The following is a 22,260-nucleotide window of genomic DNA, read 5'->3' as shown; positions in this document are numbered from 1 at the left end:
CGTATTCAGGATAGAGGTGGCTCAGTAGTTAAGAAGCAGTAACTGATGATCTAGAGGACCCAGGTTCAATTCCCAAGCTGTCTGGTGTCTGATCAAGCCAGGATTGAAGTAAATAAATAAGACATTATTGGATGACAACTTTTTACAATGAATAATTCCCTAAACACATTTACTATGTAAAATACATTGGTACAGAATTAATAACACAAAGCATGGTTCCTTTCACGTTGGCTTATTTATTTTCACAATGCCACAAAGAAGTCCCAAATCTTTACAATTCCTTACTTGCTTCTCATTTTTTTTAAAAAAGAAAAGCCCTAGAATATCAAATCATGTTTAAAAAAACTCTAACTGAATTATTTTAAGTTATGACAATGATAGAATGTGCCAGTCAATCAAAATTCCAAACTAAAAAACCTTTAAAGTAAGAATGAACCATCACCGGGTCTCACCACATCTCCCAGCTGTTGAGGCTGAAGCAACTGTCACCAGTGCTGGTGCCGTACCCAACACCCACTCCCATGGAGAAAGCATGTGTCCTGTGCATCTGACACATGGAGGCTTAGAGCCATGTTTTACCAACTTTCCAATTAATGCAAAAACCTTCCACAATGGCAACTGTGCTGAAAACAGCAGTAAAGCCAGCCTGTTGACAAGTCCAGTCTCCCGATTTACAGAGCACAGACGTTTTCTAACTATACAGCTACACCAATTTATAAGCAACTAATACATTTTGAATTGTTAGTAATATAATAACGTTATAAATAGTTTACTTTCTCCTTTTCCTTATAATTTTTATATTCATGCATCTCATTTATTTGTTGAGTAGACTATTAAATTCTGGATTTAAATATGACTAAGCATAAAATAAAACAGAGATATGGATAAAACAGCTAAGTTTTACTAGATGTTTCAGACCGTTAAAGCTATAACTAGGAGACAGATCGATCTAAGGCAAACATGGAGAAAGCTGGATCTGACTTTAAGTTCTTCACAGTTGGACCTGTCATGTACACACGAACATCTATGGCCCAGATTCTGAATGTCTATGTGCCATAAAGCTAACTGTGTCATAAATGGAACGTCCATTACTTGAAGAAAGGCCCCTCTGATGCTAAACTTTTACAAGATAATGGAGTCTGGAGTAGGCAACCATATTAACAAGGTTTTAAGACCTAGTCAAAAATATATATATTTACACATAAATAATAACCTCTAAGGAACTTGAGTTTAAATGACAATGTCTATCACCAGAAGCACCTAGGCTAGCAGTGCTATAATCCTAATCAGAGGGTAACATTGCATCACTTTTCTTCAGTTCAGCACTAGACTATCTTCCTGTCATATGAAGATCACAGTAGACTCCACTTCAAGTTGTCACACGAAGAGGCACTGCCTGAATGCCTCAAGGTATGTCCAGTAGTCAAGCTGCTCTCAGCATCTAAGAGTGAGGTGGCACCAACATCCTTCCATTAGCTCTATAACTTCACTCACAAATCCAGGGTTACATTTGGCTCTTCCACTTAACCCCCTGTCTGTTACCATGGCTGCTATGTAGCTGCTATTTAACATTATGTTTCTATTTCTGCTAAATCATTCCTATTATCTTTATCAACCCTAAGTTTCTTTTTAGAACTCTGGAACAATATGAAAACATTAAAAATATTTTTAATTTTGTCTTTCAAATACAATAAAATTCTGATATATGATGTTAAGATAATTCAATTACTAGACAAGTGATCTCCGTTTACATAATACATACTTTGTAAAGAGGTTTCACTGACTTTTCTTTAGTGAGGTGAGTTTAAACTGTTCTAAAAACAGTAAATTAGCTCATTACTTTGTGTGAATCTAAAGTATGTCCTTTACGAGATTATCTGTAAGTCAAAAACAAAGCATTAGGCAGATGGTTATTAAAAATAATGCTAACAGGTACACTGAGCAATAAACTTTCATTTACTTTATATATGCTCAGTTTTTTTATTAGTTTAGTATAAAGGCCCATTAATCAATTCTTTAGATTCGTCAAGGCAAGACATTTGAACTACACAATAGGATTTTAAAAGCAGTTGGTTTTGTTGTTCCTGATAAACACACACACACACACACTTGAGTGCACACGCATGTATACACACACACACACTCAAGCACATACATACACATACACACACACACACACACACACACACACACACACACACACACACACACACACACAGTAGAGTACTCTGGATATTGGATTTCCCCCCACAATCCTGTATTAATTTACTGTTCACAATCTGCAGTATTTTGAAAACTATATATTAAGCATGACCGAATTAGAGCTATCTGATAAACTTTTATAAATTATTTGGGAACTTCAGGTGTTTCCCCAAGAAAACTGACGTTAAACTATTAAAAAGAAAAGAAAAAGAAAATTCATATAAAAACAAACAAGCTTAACACACATCTTGAAATAAACTCAAGTTGTAACTCAATTCTGTATTTTCTCAAATATGACCAAGAAAAGAGTTACAAGTAGCAATGCCACATTAAGAAGAAGAAACTATTAACAGTGGGCTCGGGGAAGCTACACAGTATCACTGCACTCCATGTATGTGCAGAACTCAGAATGTGCCAGCAATGGAGAAACTGTCTTGCACTGAGGTTTTCCAAGAGTTACAACGAGCCTGCCAAGAAACTTCTGGTCTGTACTAACAGCTTGCTGTCTTCAGTACAGGCCTTCATAATGTCAGTCACGCTGCTCTTGCAAAATCCCTTAGTGTCTGAAACAAACAGGAAAAAGAATATTGCATTTCAGTAGTCACTCTTATACCAACTCTTGGGAAGCTAACCCACTGATCAGAAAGGAAAAGAGAATGACACTACTAAGCAAGAGCCAACCAACCCTCTTCACATTTACACATTTGCTCATAAATTTTCTATCGCATGTATGTTAAAAATAATGCGCATGTTTAGGAACTAATTATTTGAAAGTAAGGAGAAGCTTTGCATCTACAAACTATAATAAGACACATCAATTCTGGCTACTAGGAGTTCAAAGTCTGAAGGAATATCCATCTGTTCCATCTTAAGTGGGAAATCGAAGTGCTAATATATGTAGCATCTACTAGTGTCTGTGGTAAAAATTAATAGAAACCTATAAATAGCTACTGTATTTTTTAACTACTTACAAAATAGTTTTCAGTGCTGATAGGTAGGGCTATGATCGATGATGTGGGATTGAATCCATATGCACATTGAGTTTCATTTCATTGTCAAGAATTTGAACAAGTTGTTGCATGGATGGAAGATGACCAGATTCCAGCTTAGACCACACCGGCACATCTACAAAAACAAACAGCCAGCACCCCCACCCCGTCCAAAAACACATTAAAGATGACTCCATAATAGACATCGGCCCCACAAATATTTATTGAGTTTCATACACAATTAGGGATACAGAAGTGCACTGCTTCTTCCTCTTAGTGGGTTTTCACTGCAGCAAAGGAACCACTGGGCATTCCAAGTCACCACAAAATGATACTATGTCCGAAGATTAAAACCAGAGTGCTACAGTGCTAAGAGTACAAACACCAGCCTCTCCTGCTGACTGGCCAGGGAAGCACAGTAGTCAAACTAGATCTAAAAACATAAAGACAAGCCACTAAGCTAGAGGAAAGGCTCGTGGAAGTAGAAAACTTTTGAGGTGAAAAGAAATGTAAAGGCTAGAAAGGAGAGTGGGCCTGCACAGGCTATTGTTACAAGGAAGTATTGCATGAGAGACTGAAGAGGCATAGAAATTTAGATTAGGGTAACAAACTGCAACAAATCAGGAACTGAACATTCTGCCTAGGGAAGCATATCTGTCACAGTCATTCAACTCACAGCATCTTGAAGGCAGCAATGGAAACGCATTTTAAAACTGGGCATAGCTATGTTCAAATGAAACCATCAGACAAGCAACAGGATATGAAATACACAACCATGGCTGGCTGATCCCCAAACTAGATTTTGCAGGACCTTTGCTCACACTGAATACACTGGCATTTATCTTAAAAAGGAACTTGCTTAAGGAGTTTTAGTCACTCAAGGGACACAGGAAATCTTCATTAAAAACATCACTGTAAGAAGAAAAAGCAAACAAACAAGCAAACAAAAGAACTCAAGCTGGGCGGTGGTGCATGCCTTTAATCCCAGTGTTGCAAAATATTAAGATGTGTTACATTTGTTTATGCTGTGGAATATTTGTTTAATGATGCAAAGATGTGTTACATTCTTTTGTGTTGGATTTGCTTAACTCAGTGAAGCTATGTTACTGTGTCTGATGGTCTAATAAAGAGCTGAACCGCCAATAGCAAGGCAGGAGAAATGATAGGCAGGGCTGGCAGGCAGAGAATATAAATAGGAGAAATGTGGGAGAAAAGGAAGAGCAAGAGAACAAGGAGAGGAGGACACTAGGTGCCAGCCAGCAGCCAGCCAGTCACAGAGTAAGAGTGAAAGTAAGACATACATTAGTAAGAAAAGAAAAAAGCCCAGAAGCAAAAGGTAGATGGGATAATTTAAGATGGCAAGAAACAAGCCAAGCTAAGGCCAGGCATTTATAATTAAGAATAAGCCTCTGTGTGATTTATTTGGGATCTAGGTGGCGGGCCCCCAAAAGAGCCAAAGAATAAAAAACAACCAACAATATCACAGCACTCAGGAGGCAGAGGCAGGCGGATCTCTGTAAGTTCAAGGCCAGCCTAGTCTACAGAGTAAGTTCAGGGCAGCCAGGGCTATTACAAAGAGAAACTCTGTCTTAAAAAAAAAACAAAAATAAAAATCGTTAAAGGTCTATTTACAATCTACTGTTCAGAGAACAGGGGAGTCATGTAAGATGGACTAGGATGCCAGCAGGGAAGATTAGTAGAAGTAGATTTGTAAGCAATGTAGGAGACAGATTTGAGAGGTCCTGGTAATCCCTTAACTATGGAGTGGAGGGGAAAATGGAAGGCTACCCTAGGTTTCTGAGCAAATTAGGAGGACAAACGATGGAACAATTAAAGGAACAAAAAATCCCAGAGGAGAATCAAAGCAGCACACAGGAACCAGAGGGGGTAGCTAAGAGCTTATTTTGAAGTAGGTTATCTTAAAAATTCCCAAGCAAAGCACTCAAAACAGGTCTGCAGTACCCCTAAAGTTGTGCACTCAGGAATCATCATACAGGTTTTATTTTAAAGCTATGGAGAATATTAGCCAGACAGAAAACACATGGGAGCCAAATCATCTAGAAGTTCTAGAAACTCAAGTAGCAATTAAGATTCTTCTCCTGAATTTTCAATCTCTATCATATAAACTGTTTTATATGGACATTAAAGAAGTTTCTCATGAAAAATAAAAGCCTGTTTGTTATTAAGCATGTAACTCATCACAAATGCACACTACTCAGAACCTACCATTTAACGTTATCTCAAATGCACCTGTTGACATACACTGGTTCTCAATCATGTTGCTCAAGAAGAAAACCATCATACATGCATAAACCTAGAAATCAAACAGCACAAAACATAAGACATATTCATTTGTTTTGACAGTTTCAACCTTAATTTGATAGTACTTTCTTTTTAATATACTTTAAAAGTGTCCATATAAAATATCATCTCATAAATTATCTACACACCAGGAAAAATTCACAGCTCTTTACATGGTAAAGAACCTACATACAGTATTCATATTATATATAGACTTTCTAAAACATTTCAATAACTGAAGTTAAATAAAAAAAGAATACCACTTAGAATGGTTAACTTTACCAATTTTATAATGTAAAATGTCTTCACAAGAGAATAGTGATGCAACCACCAGCAACTTTATGTAGATTACATATAACCTACTTAAGTTTAAAAAAAATCATTTTAAAACCATTTGTAGATTTAGACTGCTCTAGCACATGCATTTACCACTTCAAAGGCAAATCTACCTTCTTTTTTTTTTTGGTGTTTATGAGACAGGGTTTGTGTAGCTTTGTGCCTTTCCTGGATCTCGCACTGTAGACCAGGCTGGCCTCAAACTCACAGAGATCCGATTGCCTCTGCCTCCTGAGTGCTGGGATTAAAGGCGTGCGCCACCACCGCACGGTATAGAAATAAGATTTTTGTTTTGGGAGGTTTTTTTTGTTTTCTTTTTTCTTTTCGTTTTTTTTTTTTTTTTTTTCCGGAGCTGAGGACCGAACCCAGGGCCTTATGCTTGCTAGGCAAGCACCCTACCACTGAGCTAAATCCCCAATCCCCTACCTTCTTAATAAAGAGACAAGTGCTTTCATTTAGTAAAATTACTGGACGAAAAGTTGGATATGGTGAAGATATAAATTATACACATTGTTTCTGAAAGTAAATGTCTATAAGAGAAAGAAAGAGTTTGCCTGCCTATTCTATTGAGCCAGGTGGTGTTTGATGTCACAGTTTTTCATAGGAACACAGAAGGCATTGTCATACAATCTGTATCTTTACCTCTTGCCTCTTCTATGATCAACCAAGAATGACAACAATACTTATGTGCTACACATAAGTGAGCACAGTACACAACACCCAAGTACTGAACTGCAAACCCACATCTGGTTAACAATGGGGCAAAGACGTATTTCACCTAAGGATGGTTATGCTAACAAATGCCTATTCTGGAAGAACCACCAAATGGGAGTCTGCTAATGGTACTAAGGCTAGAACTAAAGGGCAGGCTAGAGCACTCCCCAGAGAACTTCGCTTCATAAGGGAAGCATCTAAAACACTCTCATTCAAGAGAGAAATAAATTAGATCCATTTCTGATGATGGTAAATGACTCAGGAAAAAAAAAGATGTTAAGTATAAAGATAAAAAGAAGACTAATCGGCAGAAGCTCACAGGCTGCAGCCATGCAGTAATAAGCTTGCCCACCTGGCTGAATAAGAAAAACCCAACATTGAGAAAGACATAACTTCTCCTTTTTCTTCTTTCTCTATCCTAAGCATGTTTTCCTTAACACTTTGGACTTTCCCCCAATGTTTGGGCTTCCTTACTCTTTCTCTAAAGTGTCCCTCTCTACCATGTGGTTGCCCACCAAACATGAGTCTGACCTCCACACCAGCTTAAATGTCACAGCTTTTTCCTTCTCTCCTCCAGGCAGCTGCTGAGGTTTTACAGAGCTTCTTTCTCTTTATATCTAAGAAAATTGTCCCTGTGCTTCTAAGTTTAAAAAAAAAATCTAAAATATATGCTCTTCACACACACACACACACACACACACACACACACACATCACCACACCTAAAAGCCCACAGTCACCAAAGCCACATACCTTATTTTCTTGGCCCCACTGCCAGATGCTAGGAGCTTGCATGCCGAAAAAAGCAAAAGGATCCTTGCCAACAATTATTAAGCCTATTAATACTAGTTTGAAGATTGACAGGAAAGATGCTATATGTCTATCAAAAGAAAAGAAACAAGTTAATCAGAAACTACAAATTCTTATCAATTCTGAAATTTAATAACTAAACTTTATGTGAAGACTTTCTCGATATAAAATCTGTTATTAATTACATTAAATTTAGTATCATTGATTTTCCAGTAAATTTGGGGAGCCTTGGGTGTGGTTCAGTGGTAAAACGCATGCTCAGAAGGTGCGACTAACTTCCCAACATAAAGTATATGAGGAAACAACTCTTTAAAAGTCATCATTCCATTGTTATTTACAAAGTAGCATTCTCTGTATATTATTATAAGCAAATAAGAAATTACATGAACCCAGCAAAGGTTCATTTACAAAGCCCATTTACAAAGCTTGTAAGCTGAAAGACTGTATTCAAGTCATTGAAATTCACTCACCTATAAATTGGTTGAGGGAGGTAATTCTCTCCTTCAATGCGGATGTCTGGATACCGCTGGCTAATAACCCGCATGTACTCCTCAAACACCCGCCTGTACCCTCAGGATACACTGCCAAAAAAGAAATGTTTCCATTAAGTGTTTTGAATGTATATAGACTTAAAGTCAAAGAAAGTTTAAAAATTATCAGATTAAAATTTTTTCAAAATCCATCCCAATTAATGACTGACCCTAGACAATGGATAACGGGAAGGTTTTTTTTTTTCCATCTTACAAATTTTGGATATTTATGTTCCCAGTGAATAAATCAGCTGGTTATAACATTACATTTCATTGCTTTGGATTAGACAACAGCAAACACCAATGCACACGTGTCTGCATATCAAACTCTTATATCAACTGACTCTTTGTAGAGACTATAGAAAATGCTGACTGAAACGCAAGTGGCAGAAATCCTCTCCAACTGCTTACTGCTTTGACAGAGCCCTGGAAGTGTATCTGAAAAGTTCTGAAAGAGACTCTGGCCCCAAAGACATGCAGCATGGCCTGTGAGAGACCAAACAGCGAATCCAAAGACAAAAGTGTGTACTTTTTTCTTCTCAGTCCTATTGAAAGATTTTGACTGTACTTCTCCCAAAGATTCTGGCGTTAAATGTTATTTGATAGAGAATAACTTTAAAAACCACATTCATTTCTAGAGAATTCCAAGCTATCCTACAGTAGGCATGAATTTCTGGAACATGAGTAATGGTGGCCAGGGGTTGTGACCCATAAGCAGGACCTAATCCTCTGCCATGTGGTTATGAAAATGGGAATGGAGGGGAGTAGTAGAAAGGGGTGGGAAGAAGTCAGATTTTTTCCCCTAATGGTAAAGGTCTGAGATTTTGGTCATTCTCCCTCCCTTTCCTTCCTCATTTTCCTTCCTAGGTGCTGGGGTCAATCCTTGTGATAGGAAAGCACTCCACTGAACCATACTCCTTAGCCTACCCAAGTTTTAATCTTTAATTTGGAGGCAGTGAGAGGTTAAGAACTTGTAATAAGTCTGAGTTTAGTACAAATAGATATTTGTTTACAACTAGCAGATAGAGCAGAGAAAAGTGAAATGGTTGGTACCTAGTTAGGCAACTGTGAATGTTTGCATGTAATTGGCCCCCATAAGGTCATAGAAAGTGGCACTATTAGGAGGTGTGGCTTTGTTGAAGTAGGAATGGCCTTGATGGAGGAAGTGTGTCATTGTGGGGATGGGCTTTGAGGTCTCCTATGTTCAAGATCCTGCCCAGGGTCTGAGACCAGTTCCAGTTGCCTTCTGATCAAGATGTAGCCAGCACCATGTCTGCTTGCATGTTGCCATGCTCCCTGCCATAACAGACTGAACCTCTGTAAGCAAGCCATCCCAAATAAATGTTTTACTTAGAAGAGTTGCCATAGCCATGGTGTCTTTTCACAACAGAAACTCTAACTAATGAACTAAATTGGCAGAGTTGAAAAAGCACAGGGTCTTCTTTGACAGCATTGGAAAAAGACTTACTAAGTTTCCAGTTCTATTGTGTGTGTGAACTCTCCCCGAATATACTGTCACTGAAGACCAGACCAATCTCTAAATGTTGCTCTTTGGAGCGCCCAGAGTCTAGTGAACACTGAAGCAACATTTCATGAGTGTTAATATAGGTTTGGTTTATTTAAAGAACCATGAAATTGAGAATCAGTTTTAACATGTTTTGTAGATAGAAGTATTTAGTCTACATAAATAATTAAATTGTTAGAGAAACCTTTCAAGTCTATTTATTCTCCAATGAAATCTTTCTAATCCTAAATTGTACAGTTTTCCCTAAAACGCTCTACTATAGCCAAAAAATGCTCCATTTTCATCATACTCTTGCTTAACTGTTCCTCAAATCATCAACTACCACACACACAAAAACCTTTTCTCATACAAATCCATGCTAGTCCACCCACTCCTATCCCCAAACCAACTATTAAGTCTTCTGCTTATTCCATTTGGTTCAAACTAAGCTTCCCAACAGGTTGGTTAGAATTTTAAGACTGACAGTCTAATTGGAAACGTCTAAGAACTGCCAGCAAGAAGGCCATGCCTCACTTGTGCTCCTCCTCACCACGTTCCCTTCCATCCCACATACAGTTCCTAGGAGTCTCCAGCACACTAGCCAGTTGACTCTAAAATCATACATTTGCTTTGTACTGTTAGTCTCACTTTATACTGAGTATTATAATAGTTCCCCAAAGCTCATTGTTTTGCAAATACATAACTTTTCTGAATTGGATATTTCCAAAGGGTAATGTACAGAACCTGAACTGGATCAAAAAAACAAACTGATCTGGTCAAGATGACTCAGCAGGCAAAGGTGCTTACCGCCAAGCCTGACTTACACAGCACAGGTACCTGTGTGAGAGCGAACATGCGAACATACACAACAATTACAATTTTAAAAGGTTAATGATTACAATTTAGAATGTTTTAAGCCAAAACCACATTGGGGTAAATGCAGAATGTAACAAAAATGGCTTTTTAACCACAGGCAAGACAAGAAGATGGGCAAAATACAGTCACCACTCTCAATTCTCATTTCTCTTTTGACTTCCCATGAAAACTGAAGCAGGCTCTAGAACCAGGCAAGCCTGTGAGGTTTTGCCTCCCCTGCTTTAGACCTGAGTAAGCTCAGAAAAGGAGGGTTGACTTGTTCATAGTCATAAGACTAACAGAAGACAGAGCCAGATGGGAAACTAAATTTTGTGAGCCCATCAATACACATACCTGATTCCACAGTCAATTTCCTCAAAGGATGATAAAGCCAAGAATTTTCAGATTAGAAAGACTGACAAACACAAAAAATTTCATGGGCTAGTGAGATGGCTCAGCATGTAAAACTGCTTGCCACCCAAGCCTGATAGCCTGTGTTCAATCCCTGCACCCATGCTGAAGATAATCAACTCTCTAAGGTTGACCTTAGAGACCTCCACACATGTGCATGCATACCCCCCATAATAAACAAAATAAAAATCAAAAAAAAATAAAAATTATGTTTTAATTTTTCAACAGTACTACGGGAAGTACTAAGGGAGGGCTGCTAACTATGGACCGATGGATGGAGTTAGGAAATATGTTTTCCAACTAGCAACAGTGCAGGTCCATTAACTTTCTTTGTCACAGCATTCGCTCTGGTCTAATGAGGAGAACACCTGCACTATCCAACTACACCTGTATTTTCAAGATAACCATGTAAAAGTGACAGTGGGTATGTAGAAAAATGCTTATCACCATACTAGAAAAAAACAACAGTACTTTAAATGATTAAATTTCAGTCTCCTGAAGGAGTTTACAGTCTAGTTTGAGAGAGACAAATATATAGCAAAAACTGGGGAACAATTATAAGGAAACACACAAGCAAGCCCACAATGCAGTGCATAAATCAAACACGTGTTAAAGTGAGAATGTAGCTGTAATTTCACTATTATATACAACTTTCTACCACTCTTTTCCCAGGTCATAATCTATCTGGATTTAACCTTTTTTAGAAAATAATCTCTATTCTCTCCTCTTTATGAGCAAACTTGGCAATAATAAACATGGGCTCATGTACTAGCTTAACTGGACATTAGGGCTGAACGGAGTAGTGAAGTCACAACATGAAGACAACTCGACACAGACTACACAACTATCTTCCAAATGAACTAGTCAAGGTGAACGACTGAGTGACACATACCTAAGGGAGAGCCTGCCTGTGTGCAGCGGATGCTAAGTTTAACAAAAGAAGTTCTGTGGCCTCTGAAAGCAAGCACTGTGATTTCAGGACACAGAACAATGACAAAACATCTAGGCTTCGTTTTCATTCTTACAAGAACCACTATAGGAATCTTTAACCTATTTACTCTCCGATTCTTATTTTCTTCTACCAGTCAAAATTACCTAAAATATTAAACTACTACTATGCTGAGCAAGCACTGTGGTACAGAACAGCACCCTAATCTTTTTCTCTTTGGAGACAGGGTCTCATTAAATTGCTTAGGCTGTCTTCACACTTGCCTTCACACTGGGATGGTAAGTATGTTCTATCACACCTAGCCTGAAAATGTTTAAGATCAATTTTAGTTCATAAATTCTTATCCAAGTCCTGAAAACACAGAAATTCACATCAATGTAGCACACTAAACACTAACAATGACCATGACTAATGGCAAGATCTAGAAGAAAATCGCAAGGTAAACAGAAAGGCCAAAATAAGAAAAATTACCTGAACTTTGCTTCTGGAAAATTCCTATTTGAAAATTCACAGAGCTAGGTCTTAAGAGAGACTGGACAGTCATCCTTCACCTCTGCAAAGTGGAAAAGGAATCACCTACCATAAAGTGCCCCATCCCTAGGTTTCTATATCCCAACAGAGGGTTTTTTTAAAAAAAATATTTAATTATGTATATGGACACTCTGCATGTTCATCTGCACGCCAGAATAGGGCATCAGATCCCATTATAGATGTTTGTGAGCCACCATGTGGTTGCTGAGAATTGAACTCAGGTATTGTGGAATATTTGTTTGCATTGTACAGATGTGTCTTTGCCAAGGTGCTTTCTGATTGATTTAATAAAGAGCTGAATGGCCAATAGCTAGGCAGGAGGTATAGGTGGTACTTCTAGGCAGAGAAAGGGATGAAGAGTAATCTAGATGCACAGGAGACACTGGGAGATGCAGAATAAGTCAGAGGTACAGAATGAAAGAAAGGTAAAAAGTAATGTAGTAGAACGTAGGTTAAAAAATATGGGCTAAGAGCACTGGCTGCTCTTCCAGAGGTCCTGAGTTCAATTCCCAGCAACCACAAGGCTCAATACCAACTACAATGAGATCTGGTACCCTCTTCTGGTATGTAGGCATATATGCAGGCAGAACACTGTATACATAATAAATAAACAAATCTTTTTAAAAATATGGGCTAATTTAAGATATAAGAGCTAATCAGGAACAAGCCTAAGCTATAGGCTGAGCTTTCATAATTAATATAAGTCTCCATGTCATTATTTGGTAGCTGGCTGGCAGGACAAAGAAAGACTCTTTACATATGGTGTCCAACATGGGGCTCAAATATCCAAACACAGGGCCTGAGAACGCTTTAAAAAAGCTTTAAGTTAACAGATGCCATTAATCCCATCTCTAAGAAGGTCGAGACACAAAATGATATGGCTGGGTGGAGAAAGGCATATAAGGCAGGAGGAGACAGGAACTCAGTCCTTTCGCCTGAGGACTCAGGAACATTCAGTCTGAGGATTCGTGGAGACAGGATCTTCAGCTTTCAACTGAGGAGATGGCGTGGTGAGAAGTGGCTGTGGCTTGTTTCCTCTGATCTTTCAGCATTTACCCCAATATCTGGCTCCAGGTTTTTATTATAAGACCAATTAGGATTCACGCTACACCAGGAACTTGAAGACAAAGACTATTCAAATCACCAAAATACAATGTAACTGCAATGCTTTATGGGTCCATGCAATTATATAGTTTTTCATAGATTAACCTGAATAGTTTCCACCAATGAAATTGCTTCATTCAATGTGGGCAAGACAGTGTTGACATCTAAGGTCCATAACAGATGGTGCATGAAACATGAGAAAACTCGTGAGCAGTACGAAATGTGTTAAAAATGTAATCAAAGTTCTAGTCCTTAAAAGCTATTACTATAAACTATTTAGTATAATTAAGAAATGCAGGTTAGTAGTTAGTCATCTATAACCAATCAAACTTGTAGTCATGTTAGGTATGTTTTTAAGGTCACACAGAAATATATTTTAGATAGATAGATGATCTTCAAATACTTCCAAGACCTACAGAATATGGCATTTAAAATGTTTTCAATAACATAAGGCTTTTCATGACAGTAAGACTTGTCTGTTCCTGGCAGCACCAATTTACTTCAAAATAGGATGATGGGCATCAAAGAACCTCCATATGGAGTTTGATTTCAATGTGACAAAGCTAGCCATTTGGGCAAGATAGTGATCTTGCTCAACTGCTGACAGCATGCTGTCCAAACTAGACAAGCCGACACAAAAGAAAGTGACAGCTGAACTTTGCCAAGACAAGATAGAACAGTCCTTCAAAAATCCTGCTTTACAGAAAAGTGCATCAGATATTCTAGGCCTGTAGGGTGAAGATGGATACCCCAATGTTACAGAGAAACCTTGGGGTGACTGTCCAGGCATCCAGATGTCTCTGTCGTTTCTATAGTTTTGGAAGTTATTTGCTTTACATTTCCTGTTTACTTAGGTAATATCCTTCTTGGGTCTCTGATAGAGTTGAAGATGAGATAGTTATAGTTTCAGTTTTTCTTGTTACCAAATTAAAAAACTCACAAAAGAAGTATAAAGTTTTTGAGGTTGAAAAACATAAAGGTTTAAGTTGTTTATCTAAGAAAATGTTTTGAGGTCTAAAAAGATAGCTTTAGGATGGTATTACAAGTTATGACAGAAAATAGTTTATGTATAAAATTTTAAGTTCATCAAGGTAAGATGGATAATAGAGTATTTTCTCCAAGTACGCTAAATGCAAATGGACTAGACATTGTGAATGTAATTCTTACCTGATAATTGTTCTTATTGTATACAATTTTGCTATGATAAAGTTAAAAAAGTCTTTCCTTTTTAATTAGACAAAAAGGGAGAAACACTGTGGAATATTTGTTTACATTATAAAGATGTGCCTTTGCCAAGATGCCTTCTGATTTGTTTAATAAAGAGCTTAATTGCCAATAGCTAGGCAGGAGGTATAGGTGGGACTTCTGGGCAGAGAGAGAGAGAGGAAGAGGAATCTGGGTACACAGGAGACACTAGGAGATGCAGAACAAGTCAGAGGTACAGAATGAAAGAAAGGTAAAAAGCCCCGTAGCAGAACGTAGATTAAAAAAAATGGGTTAAGATATAAGAGCTACTCAGGAACAAGCCTAAGCAATAGGCTGAGCTTTCATAATTAATATAAGTCTCCATGTCATTATTTGGGAGCTGGCTGGCAGGACAGGGAAAGACTTGTTACACTCAGGACCTCTGGAAGAGCAAGCCAGAAGTCTTAGCCACTGAACCATCTCTCCAGCCCCAGACATTTAAAGAGAGAAATGCTGGTGAGATTGAAGCAGTATAGGCGCCTCAGGGTCTGAGGGGAACAGGAATGATGGCAGTGGTACAATGAAATCTGGAAGCTTGGTTAGGTGGCATGGAGGCAAAAGACATAGCATGCCCCACATACAACTACTCTGAGCTAGGCAGAGGCCGGCTGGGTAACAACCTACCAGACTGGAACCATCATCTACACTCCAGCAAAGGGCTGGAGAGGACAGGCATCACAGGACCAACTATAGCAGATCAGTACAGCTCTCTAATGGATAAGTTTTCATAGCCACTGTTTCTCTTTTTAAAAAAAAGGAATAAAAAGTAAAATACAAAACTGGGTCTGTGTGGTAGCTTTGATTCCAGCACTCCAGAAGCCGAGGCAGGTGCATCTGTGTGAGTTCAAGGCCAGCCTGATCTACATAGAGTTCCATGACAGGGAGTGATAGACTGGAAACCCTGTCTCAAAACAATGAAAAGAAAGAAAAGATCTCAAAGACTATAGGGAGTAAAGTCAAAATGAAAGAGCAGAAACAGTAACCAAAAGACTCAAAATAAGAGTCTACTCTAGAAGCTGACCTGCAGGCCGGAGAGACAGCTCAGAGAGCACACACCATACTCATCACTCCACAGCTCAGCATCTGGACAACTCCTACCTCGAGGCTTGCTTCTCTCCACTGTATTTGTGGAGTCCACTGGGGAGCTCAGTGGCAGGTGCTCATCTAGATCTAATACAAAATGGCACAGCATTTAAATACATCCTGCACACATCTTCCTGTATGCATGAAAGCATCTGTGGAGTACTTTAATACTCAACACAGTGGAATAGTTATGCATACTGCTATTTGGAGAATGCCAGTACAGTGCAATACACCACCCTCTGCAGATATTTTCAATCTGAGATTGGCAAAATCCATGGATATGGATGGATCTCACAGATACAGAGGGCCAACTGAAATTCACCACCTCATGATGCTAAATTACCTATCTCTTGAAGACCTCTCTAACCTCTTGGTATTTCCACTACTACCTTTTGTTCAGAGTTCCATCACCTCTCAGTTGGACAACTCTAAAAAGCCCCTTCCCTCCTAAACATATTCCCTTCCATTCTTGCCCTCTGAAAAAAAATATCTACAATAACACTAGGTGGCCTCTCTGAGGCTAGCTGAAACCTCAAGGATCTATGCTATGCATTCTTTAAAGTCAATAAGAGCCTTGGGCTTCTCATGCAAAGTGTATTTTCTTTCAATAAGGCCACGGTTTACAAAGCCCCACAGAAAGAGATCTCATCATTAGATTTCTGTTCAAGGGGTGAGGAGATGACTCCATTTTGAAAGTGCTTGTTGCCAAGCAAGCATAGAGACCTGAGTTCAATCCCTAGCACTAACAACAGCAAAAAAGCCAGGAGTGACGACGGTATATGCCAGGTCCCAAGACCTTGTCTCAAAAAACAAGATGGGGCTCCTGAGGAGGAATGACACCCCCCGACACACAAGTTCACTTCCTCAAGGAAACCTTCCTGATCTCAGACTGGCACTCTCCTATCAGCAGACTTTCCCTAACAACACTTAGCAGAACTGCAATTTTATGTGCTAGTTTGTTCTTGCCTATAAAAACCACAAGAGGACAGAAATAAATTCCAGGCACAACATAATATACCTGCAAAGAGTAGGTAAAACAGTAGTTTGTTAAGTATGCAAATACCAAGTGTCCACTAACCAACATGACCCACAATGTCTCCAATTCAGCATTTCACTCACTAATCTTGATCAGTATCAACACATAAATCAGTTTTGGCCTTTTTAAAAGGTTCTTAAATTATGTATTTTTGTGGAGAAGAGAAGAGTACAAGCAGGTGCCTCTGAGAGTAGGCATCAAACACCCTGGAGGTGGAGTTACTGGAAGTTGTGAACTGCCTGACACAGGTGCTGGAAACTTGGGGCTGCAAGCTCTTAACTGTTGAGCATCTCTACAGCTCCCTCAGTATTTGGTCAGTTTCTTTATACTATACTATGAAAGCAAAGGCTGAGACAGCATACATTTAAATAAAAATCTAGTTTCCTAATACCTGCTTCACTTATCTCATAAAACTGTAGGCAGGAGCTGGCTATCCTAGAATTATAGCAGTAGATAACTAAATTGCTAATTTGAAAAATCAGCATATTCCAATGTTCTGAAACCTTAACTTTATTTAATCTACTATTCTCAGTAATTTAACTGTCTAATGCTCAAGGGAGTATTAACTGTAAAAAGTTATAATCAGTCACCGCTTTAAACTGTAGGAACTGTAGATCTGAGTGGATGTTAAATCACATGTGAAAGAAAATAAAGACCCATTACGCCTATGGGCAGCTCCCAGAATACAATGACCATTAAGTCAAAGGAGGGAAAGTGAGACAGAACTTTAGGCCAAGGTCTGACTAGAGTTCTTCCTTTTTAACATTCTGTATTTAAACATCCAAATACTCAGCACGAAATCACTGACACCAAAAGCATGTAACTCTACTGCTCAATCAACTAACATAACGAACCAATACAGAGATAGAAGAGAACTCAGATACAGAGAACCAAATGGTACCATTTTTTGGAAGTTTCCTGGGTGGCCCTGTCTGGCGCACTGTGAAATCTTTAGCTATGGCCACAGCAGGTACTGAATGAACACTTGTTGGGAAGGCACAAGAGCACAGAAATCGGTCAGAAGCTTCGTCTCATTATTCATTCCGTTATGCAAGGTGTTGCCATTTTGTTCTACTAGCAACTGCAAAAGTGGTAACATCAGAAGGCAGGTATACTGAGCTACAACTAGTTACGAAAAAGTACTTACAATAAGTATAAAATACAAAAATCAATTGAAATGAACTTCTTTAGTACAGGTAAGCTGAAAAGAAAAGCCAGTTTTATGGCACTGCAATTTGGAAGGAAATTTAAGGTTTTTTTTTTCATGTGTTTATGCTCAGTTGTATTAGTTTCTTCTCCCTTCACAAACTTGCAAGTAAATGTTTAAAAGAGTCTGTTAAAACCAGAAGCCTACTATTCATTTACTATGAACAGATTAATCTCTAGGGGGAGAGCAGAAAGCTAAATTTAACAACTTGGTAGGGTATTATAATAAAGCTATTTCTTTTTTTTTTTTTTTTTTCGTTTTTCGAGACAGGGTTTCTCTGTGTAGCTTTGCGCCTTTCCTGGGACTCGCTTGGTAGCCCAGGCTGGCCTCGAACTCACAGAGATCCACCTGGCTCTGCCTCCCGAGTGCTGGGATTAAAGGCGTGCGCCACCACCGCCCGGCCAATAAAGCTATTTCTAATGTATATATTCTAAAACAACAAAGGGTTTACGATGACTGCAAAACAAACTTACTTGACATTTTTTTTTTTTTTGGTTTTTCGAGACAGGGTTTCTCTGTGTAGCTTTGCGCCTTTCCTGGAATTCGCTTTGGAGACCAGGCTGGCCTCGAACTCACAGAGATCCGCCTGGCTCTGCCTCCCGAGTGCTGGGATTAAAGGCGTGCGCCACCACCGCCCGGTTTACTTGACATTTTAAACAAGTCTGAATCTAAATTACAAAAAAACACTAATCATCAAAAATAGAACGAAAACAACTACGAGGTTTCTAAAACACTTTAGTGCCTGCTTGCCATTCCATTTGTTGCTGTTGTTGTGGGTGGGTTTCAGTCATTTTGTCTTTTGAGACAGGGACTGGGGAGGCTCAGGCTGGCTTTGATCTATGTAGCCAGGGATGATCTTAAGTATTTGATCCTTCTGTCTCTGTTGAGATTACAGTTATCACCAGTATGTTTATTCTTCACAGTTATCACCAGTATGTTTATTCTTTTGGAAATCTTAAGGGAAATGCACGTAGTAAAGCTGTAACAAGAATCCAAATAAATATTGTATCAGAGAGATTTGGAAACTGGACCTGAGTTCAACGCTCCAGACCAACATGGTGGAAGGAGAGAACCAACTCCTGCAAGTTGTCCTCTGATTTCTCCAGGGGCACTGTGACGGACCACACACACACAACACACACACACAACACACACACACACACACACACACACACACACACAACACACACACACACACACACACACACACACACACGTCAATATATTTATACACATAGATATTAAAAAACTCCAATGCAAGCAAAGGCACACACAAAAAAGTACTTTGAAAACATGTGAGTTCAAATAAGAGGTCAGGAGATAGAGAAATACTACATTGAGCTGAAAACTTAAATCTTTCTAGTTAAATCCCAACTATCACAGTTAATCATTAGCCATCTTTGTCAGCTGGTAAAACAGCTACCACTTTCTTAAAAAAAAGAAAAAAAAGTATGAGGGGCTGTGGGTGTAGAGGTCAGTGGAACAGCAGCGACCTGGGATGCGATAAATTCGTGCATAAAGTTCGCAGGGAATTTTGTTAGTAACCAGAAAGAAATCACCAAATTTTCACGCCAAACTTAAAGCCCCCCCCCCAAACTTATTTTCTGATTTTCAGGTTTAAATGATCTTTTAATTTAAATTTTTGCTTCGTCTTCAGCGATTTAGCGTAACAATTAAATAAAAATCTAAACTTAAGATTAAGTGGTACACGTTTTGAGAAGTTGGCTTTAAATGGATTCTGGCCAATAACAATATTGCAAAGTATCCAGATTCTGAAAATAATTACTAATCTGACATCCCATCCCGAGAAAACACCATCTTTTGAGGTTTCACTTTCTCCAGCCTCGTGATTTTTTTTTTTTAAATCGGCGCTCTTCAAAGCTTCCCCGACCTTAGTAAAATGGATCCCTGTCCTGCTTCAACAACAAAGTCAATGACTAAGTGGCGTCGAAAACTGACGGGTTCCCTTCCTTTTTCCTAGGAATGCACAAGACCTATCAAAGTAGAAGGCTGCCGGGGAGGCGTGCGGGAGCCGCGGAGCCGGAGTCGAGCCGCTGTTTTCAGAAGCGGCGGGCTCCACCTCGCGTCCCCGGAGCGCGGCCGCACAGCCGGGCCGGGCTACCGGCGCGCAGTGATGCGGAGCCCCGCCGCGCTGCCGCCCTCGCAGGCAGCCGCCTCGGGAAGGCCTGCAGCCCCAGCCCAGCACTCCAGAGGCGGCCGAGGGCAGAGGCGGCCTGAGGAAGCGCCCCGACGCCGGGCCGCCCATGCGGAAGGGCGTCGGTACCGCGCTCTCCTGTCGGGCAGCGAGCCGGCTAGGCCGCGAAGCCGGGGCAGGGCGGCCGGGGGTCGACGCACGTACTCACCAAATCTGGAACTTGAGCAGCGGCCCCGTGGCGTACTGCATCTTTAATCTCTTGCTGGGCATGCCGCCCAGGTTGGCAGAGGCCTCGCTGCGGACCACCGCCGACGCCGCCACCAGGAGAAGCAGCAGAAGCCTCATCTTACTTGAGACAGCCGCTCCGGCCGCCGTCAGACCGAGACTGCAGCCAGCCCAGAACCTAGCCACGAACTGCTCCCCACTGCGCAGGCGCGCTCCGCCAAGGTCGGCCCGGGAAGCCGGAGTGCGCCTGCGCAGCCGGCGCCCGCGCCCATTGTGGGAAGGAGAGCTGACCTGTTTCGCTGCCTTGATCCACCACCATCTTGGATGTGTGCGAACACTGGGAGGGTGCAAGGGAGAGAGGGAGAAATTTTGCTGGTGAGATATAAAGGGGGCCCGTAATTGTCTCACTTGGCAGATATGAGTTCTACATCCTTTTTTTGTTTGTTTGTTTTTAAAGACATTCTCATATAGCCCAGCGGGCTTTTATGAGCCAACTATAAGCCTTGAATGCCTGATTCTCCTGCCTCCAGCTCCCGAGTTTTAGGATTACAGCCTGTTTAGTATAACCAACATTATTAGGGGTTGAACAATTATTTGTACGTGCTAGACATGGACTGTACTGCTACTAAGCTACATCCCCCAGCTCTTCTACCTCCAAGCCTACGTTTAATGGCTTTTCCTTTACTCTTACAATATTGATCTCTCCTAAAAGAATATTTAAAACAAATTTTATTTTTCCTGTAAGGTGATTACACCTGCTCCAAGATGCAGCTTGATCATCATAGATAATTGGCTTCATTTTGGGGTGATGGTGGTGGTTTGTCCTACAAGGTTCTTGCTGCTTCTGATGTTGGCCCTTTATCATAAAGATGTTTATTGCTTAGTCCTGTCGCTCCTGAACTCCAAGGTATCTCCAAGTTAGGACCATTTCTGGAGGCCTTCCCGTGTCGTTGTAGGAGAACATCTTAGATAAAAATCATAATGTGAACAGTTCCTTTCTGCATATGTCAGAGAAAATAGCATTTCTAAAGCATCACCTTGCAGAATGTATACTGGTATAGGAAAGAAGTTGTTGGATATAAGATACTGATTGCTGGTAATAAAATTGTGGACATGCTGGGCGGTGGTGATACACGCCTTTAATTCCAGTATTCGTGAGGCAGAGGTAGGCCGATCTTTGTGAGTTCGAGGCCAGCCTGGTCTACAGAGTGAGTTCCAGGAAAACTACACAGAGAAACGCTGTCTCGGAAAAAACAAAAACAAAAACAAAAACAAACAAACAAAAAACCAACTGTGGACATTATCTTGATGAGGCATGGTGGCCCACGCTTTTCATCCCAGCATTCAGGAAGCAAAGGCAGGTGGATCTGGTCTACATAGTGAGTTCCAGGACAGCCAGAGCTACAGAGAAACATTATCTCAAAAAACAATAGCAACAAAAAATTGTGGACATTATCTGAAATTCATTGCTGGGCAACTTTCACAGAAACGATTGTTACATAATACTTAACGTTGGAATAGAAAATGTAATTCCATAAATCATAATTTAAAGGATATTTTAATAGTGGGGGAAATGCTTATCATTTCAGTGGGAAATGGAGGATATAGAATTCTATTTGGTGTATCCCTTTATGTGTCTAAACTTACTTACATCAGCCAACAGGCCAGCGTTTTGAGTGTGGCTATTTTGAGAGCAATGTTTGTATCTTCCTCCTTATTTTTTTCTATATCTCCCTCCTTCTCCCAAACAATAGATATATTTTTATATTATCACAAATATATTCGCAAGTATTTAAAATGAGGATGGGGTAGGGAACACAAAAGCATCCTTAGGAATCTAATAAAACCCTTTCTCCTAGTTTTGCTTTGATTTAAATGATTTGGGTCTGGATGGTTTGGTCTCTTTCAGAAAGAGTTTTAGTATGAGGTATTGTATGGGAGGCCTTGGCAGATTGGGCCAAGGTGCCCCAGTGGGTGAGGGAGACATGGAGCAGTGGAGAGTTATAATAACTGTCCACATGGAAAGTTTATTATGAAAGGGAGAGAGGATGGGGGGTGGGAGGGTGGGGGTGCT

At 39.9% G+C, this 22,260-nt stretch overlaps 1 protein-coding gene across 1 annotated transcript; it reads right to left on the bottom strand.

The window, feature by feature from the left end:
* Window positions 1–216: 216 nt before the first annotated feature.
* Selenot (selenoprotein T) lies at window positions 217–20,383 on the bottom strand. Its single transcript, XM_052731324.1, has 6 exons — window positions 20,170–20,383; window positions 7,822–7,932; window positions 7,295–7,421; window positions 5,418–5,505; window positions 3,174–3,327; window positions 217–2,765 (listed from the first exon to the last, which is right to left on the bottom strand). Exons 1-5 carry the CDS (start codon window positions 20,304–20,306, stop codon window positions 3,203–3,205), a joined length of 588 nt encoding a protein of 195 aa, XP_052587284.1. The 5' UTR covers window positions 20,307–20,383; the 3' UTR covers window positions 217–2,765; window positions 3,174–3,202.
* Between the last annotated feature and the right edge of the window lie 1,877 nt (window positions 20,384–22,260).

The sequence above is a fragment of the Peromyscus californicus genome, unplaced genomic scaffold (assembly GCF_007827085.1).
Source record: "Peromyscus californicus insignis strain IS unplaced genomic scaffold, ASM782708v3 Scaffold_9__1_contigs__length_137607984, whole genome shotgun sequence".
Lineage (NCBI taxonomy): Eukaryota > Metazoa > Chordata > Mammalia > Rodentia > Cricetidae > Peromyscus > Peromyscus californicus.
This window is presented reverse-complemented; position numbering and strand designations above follow the sequence as displayed.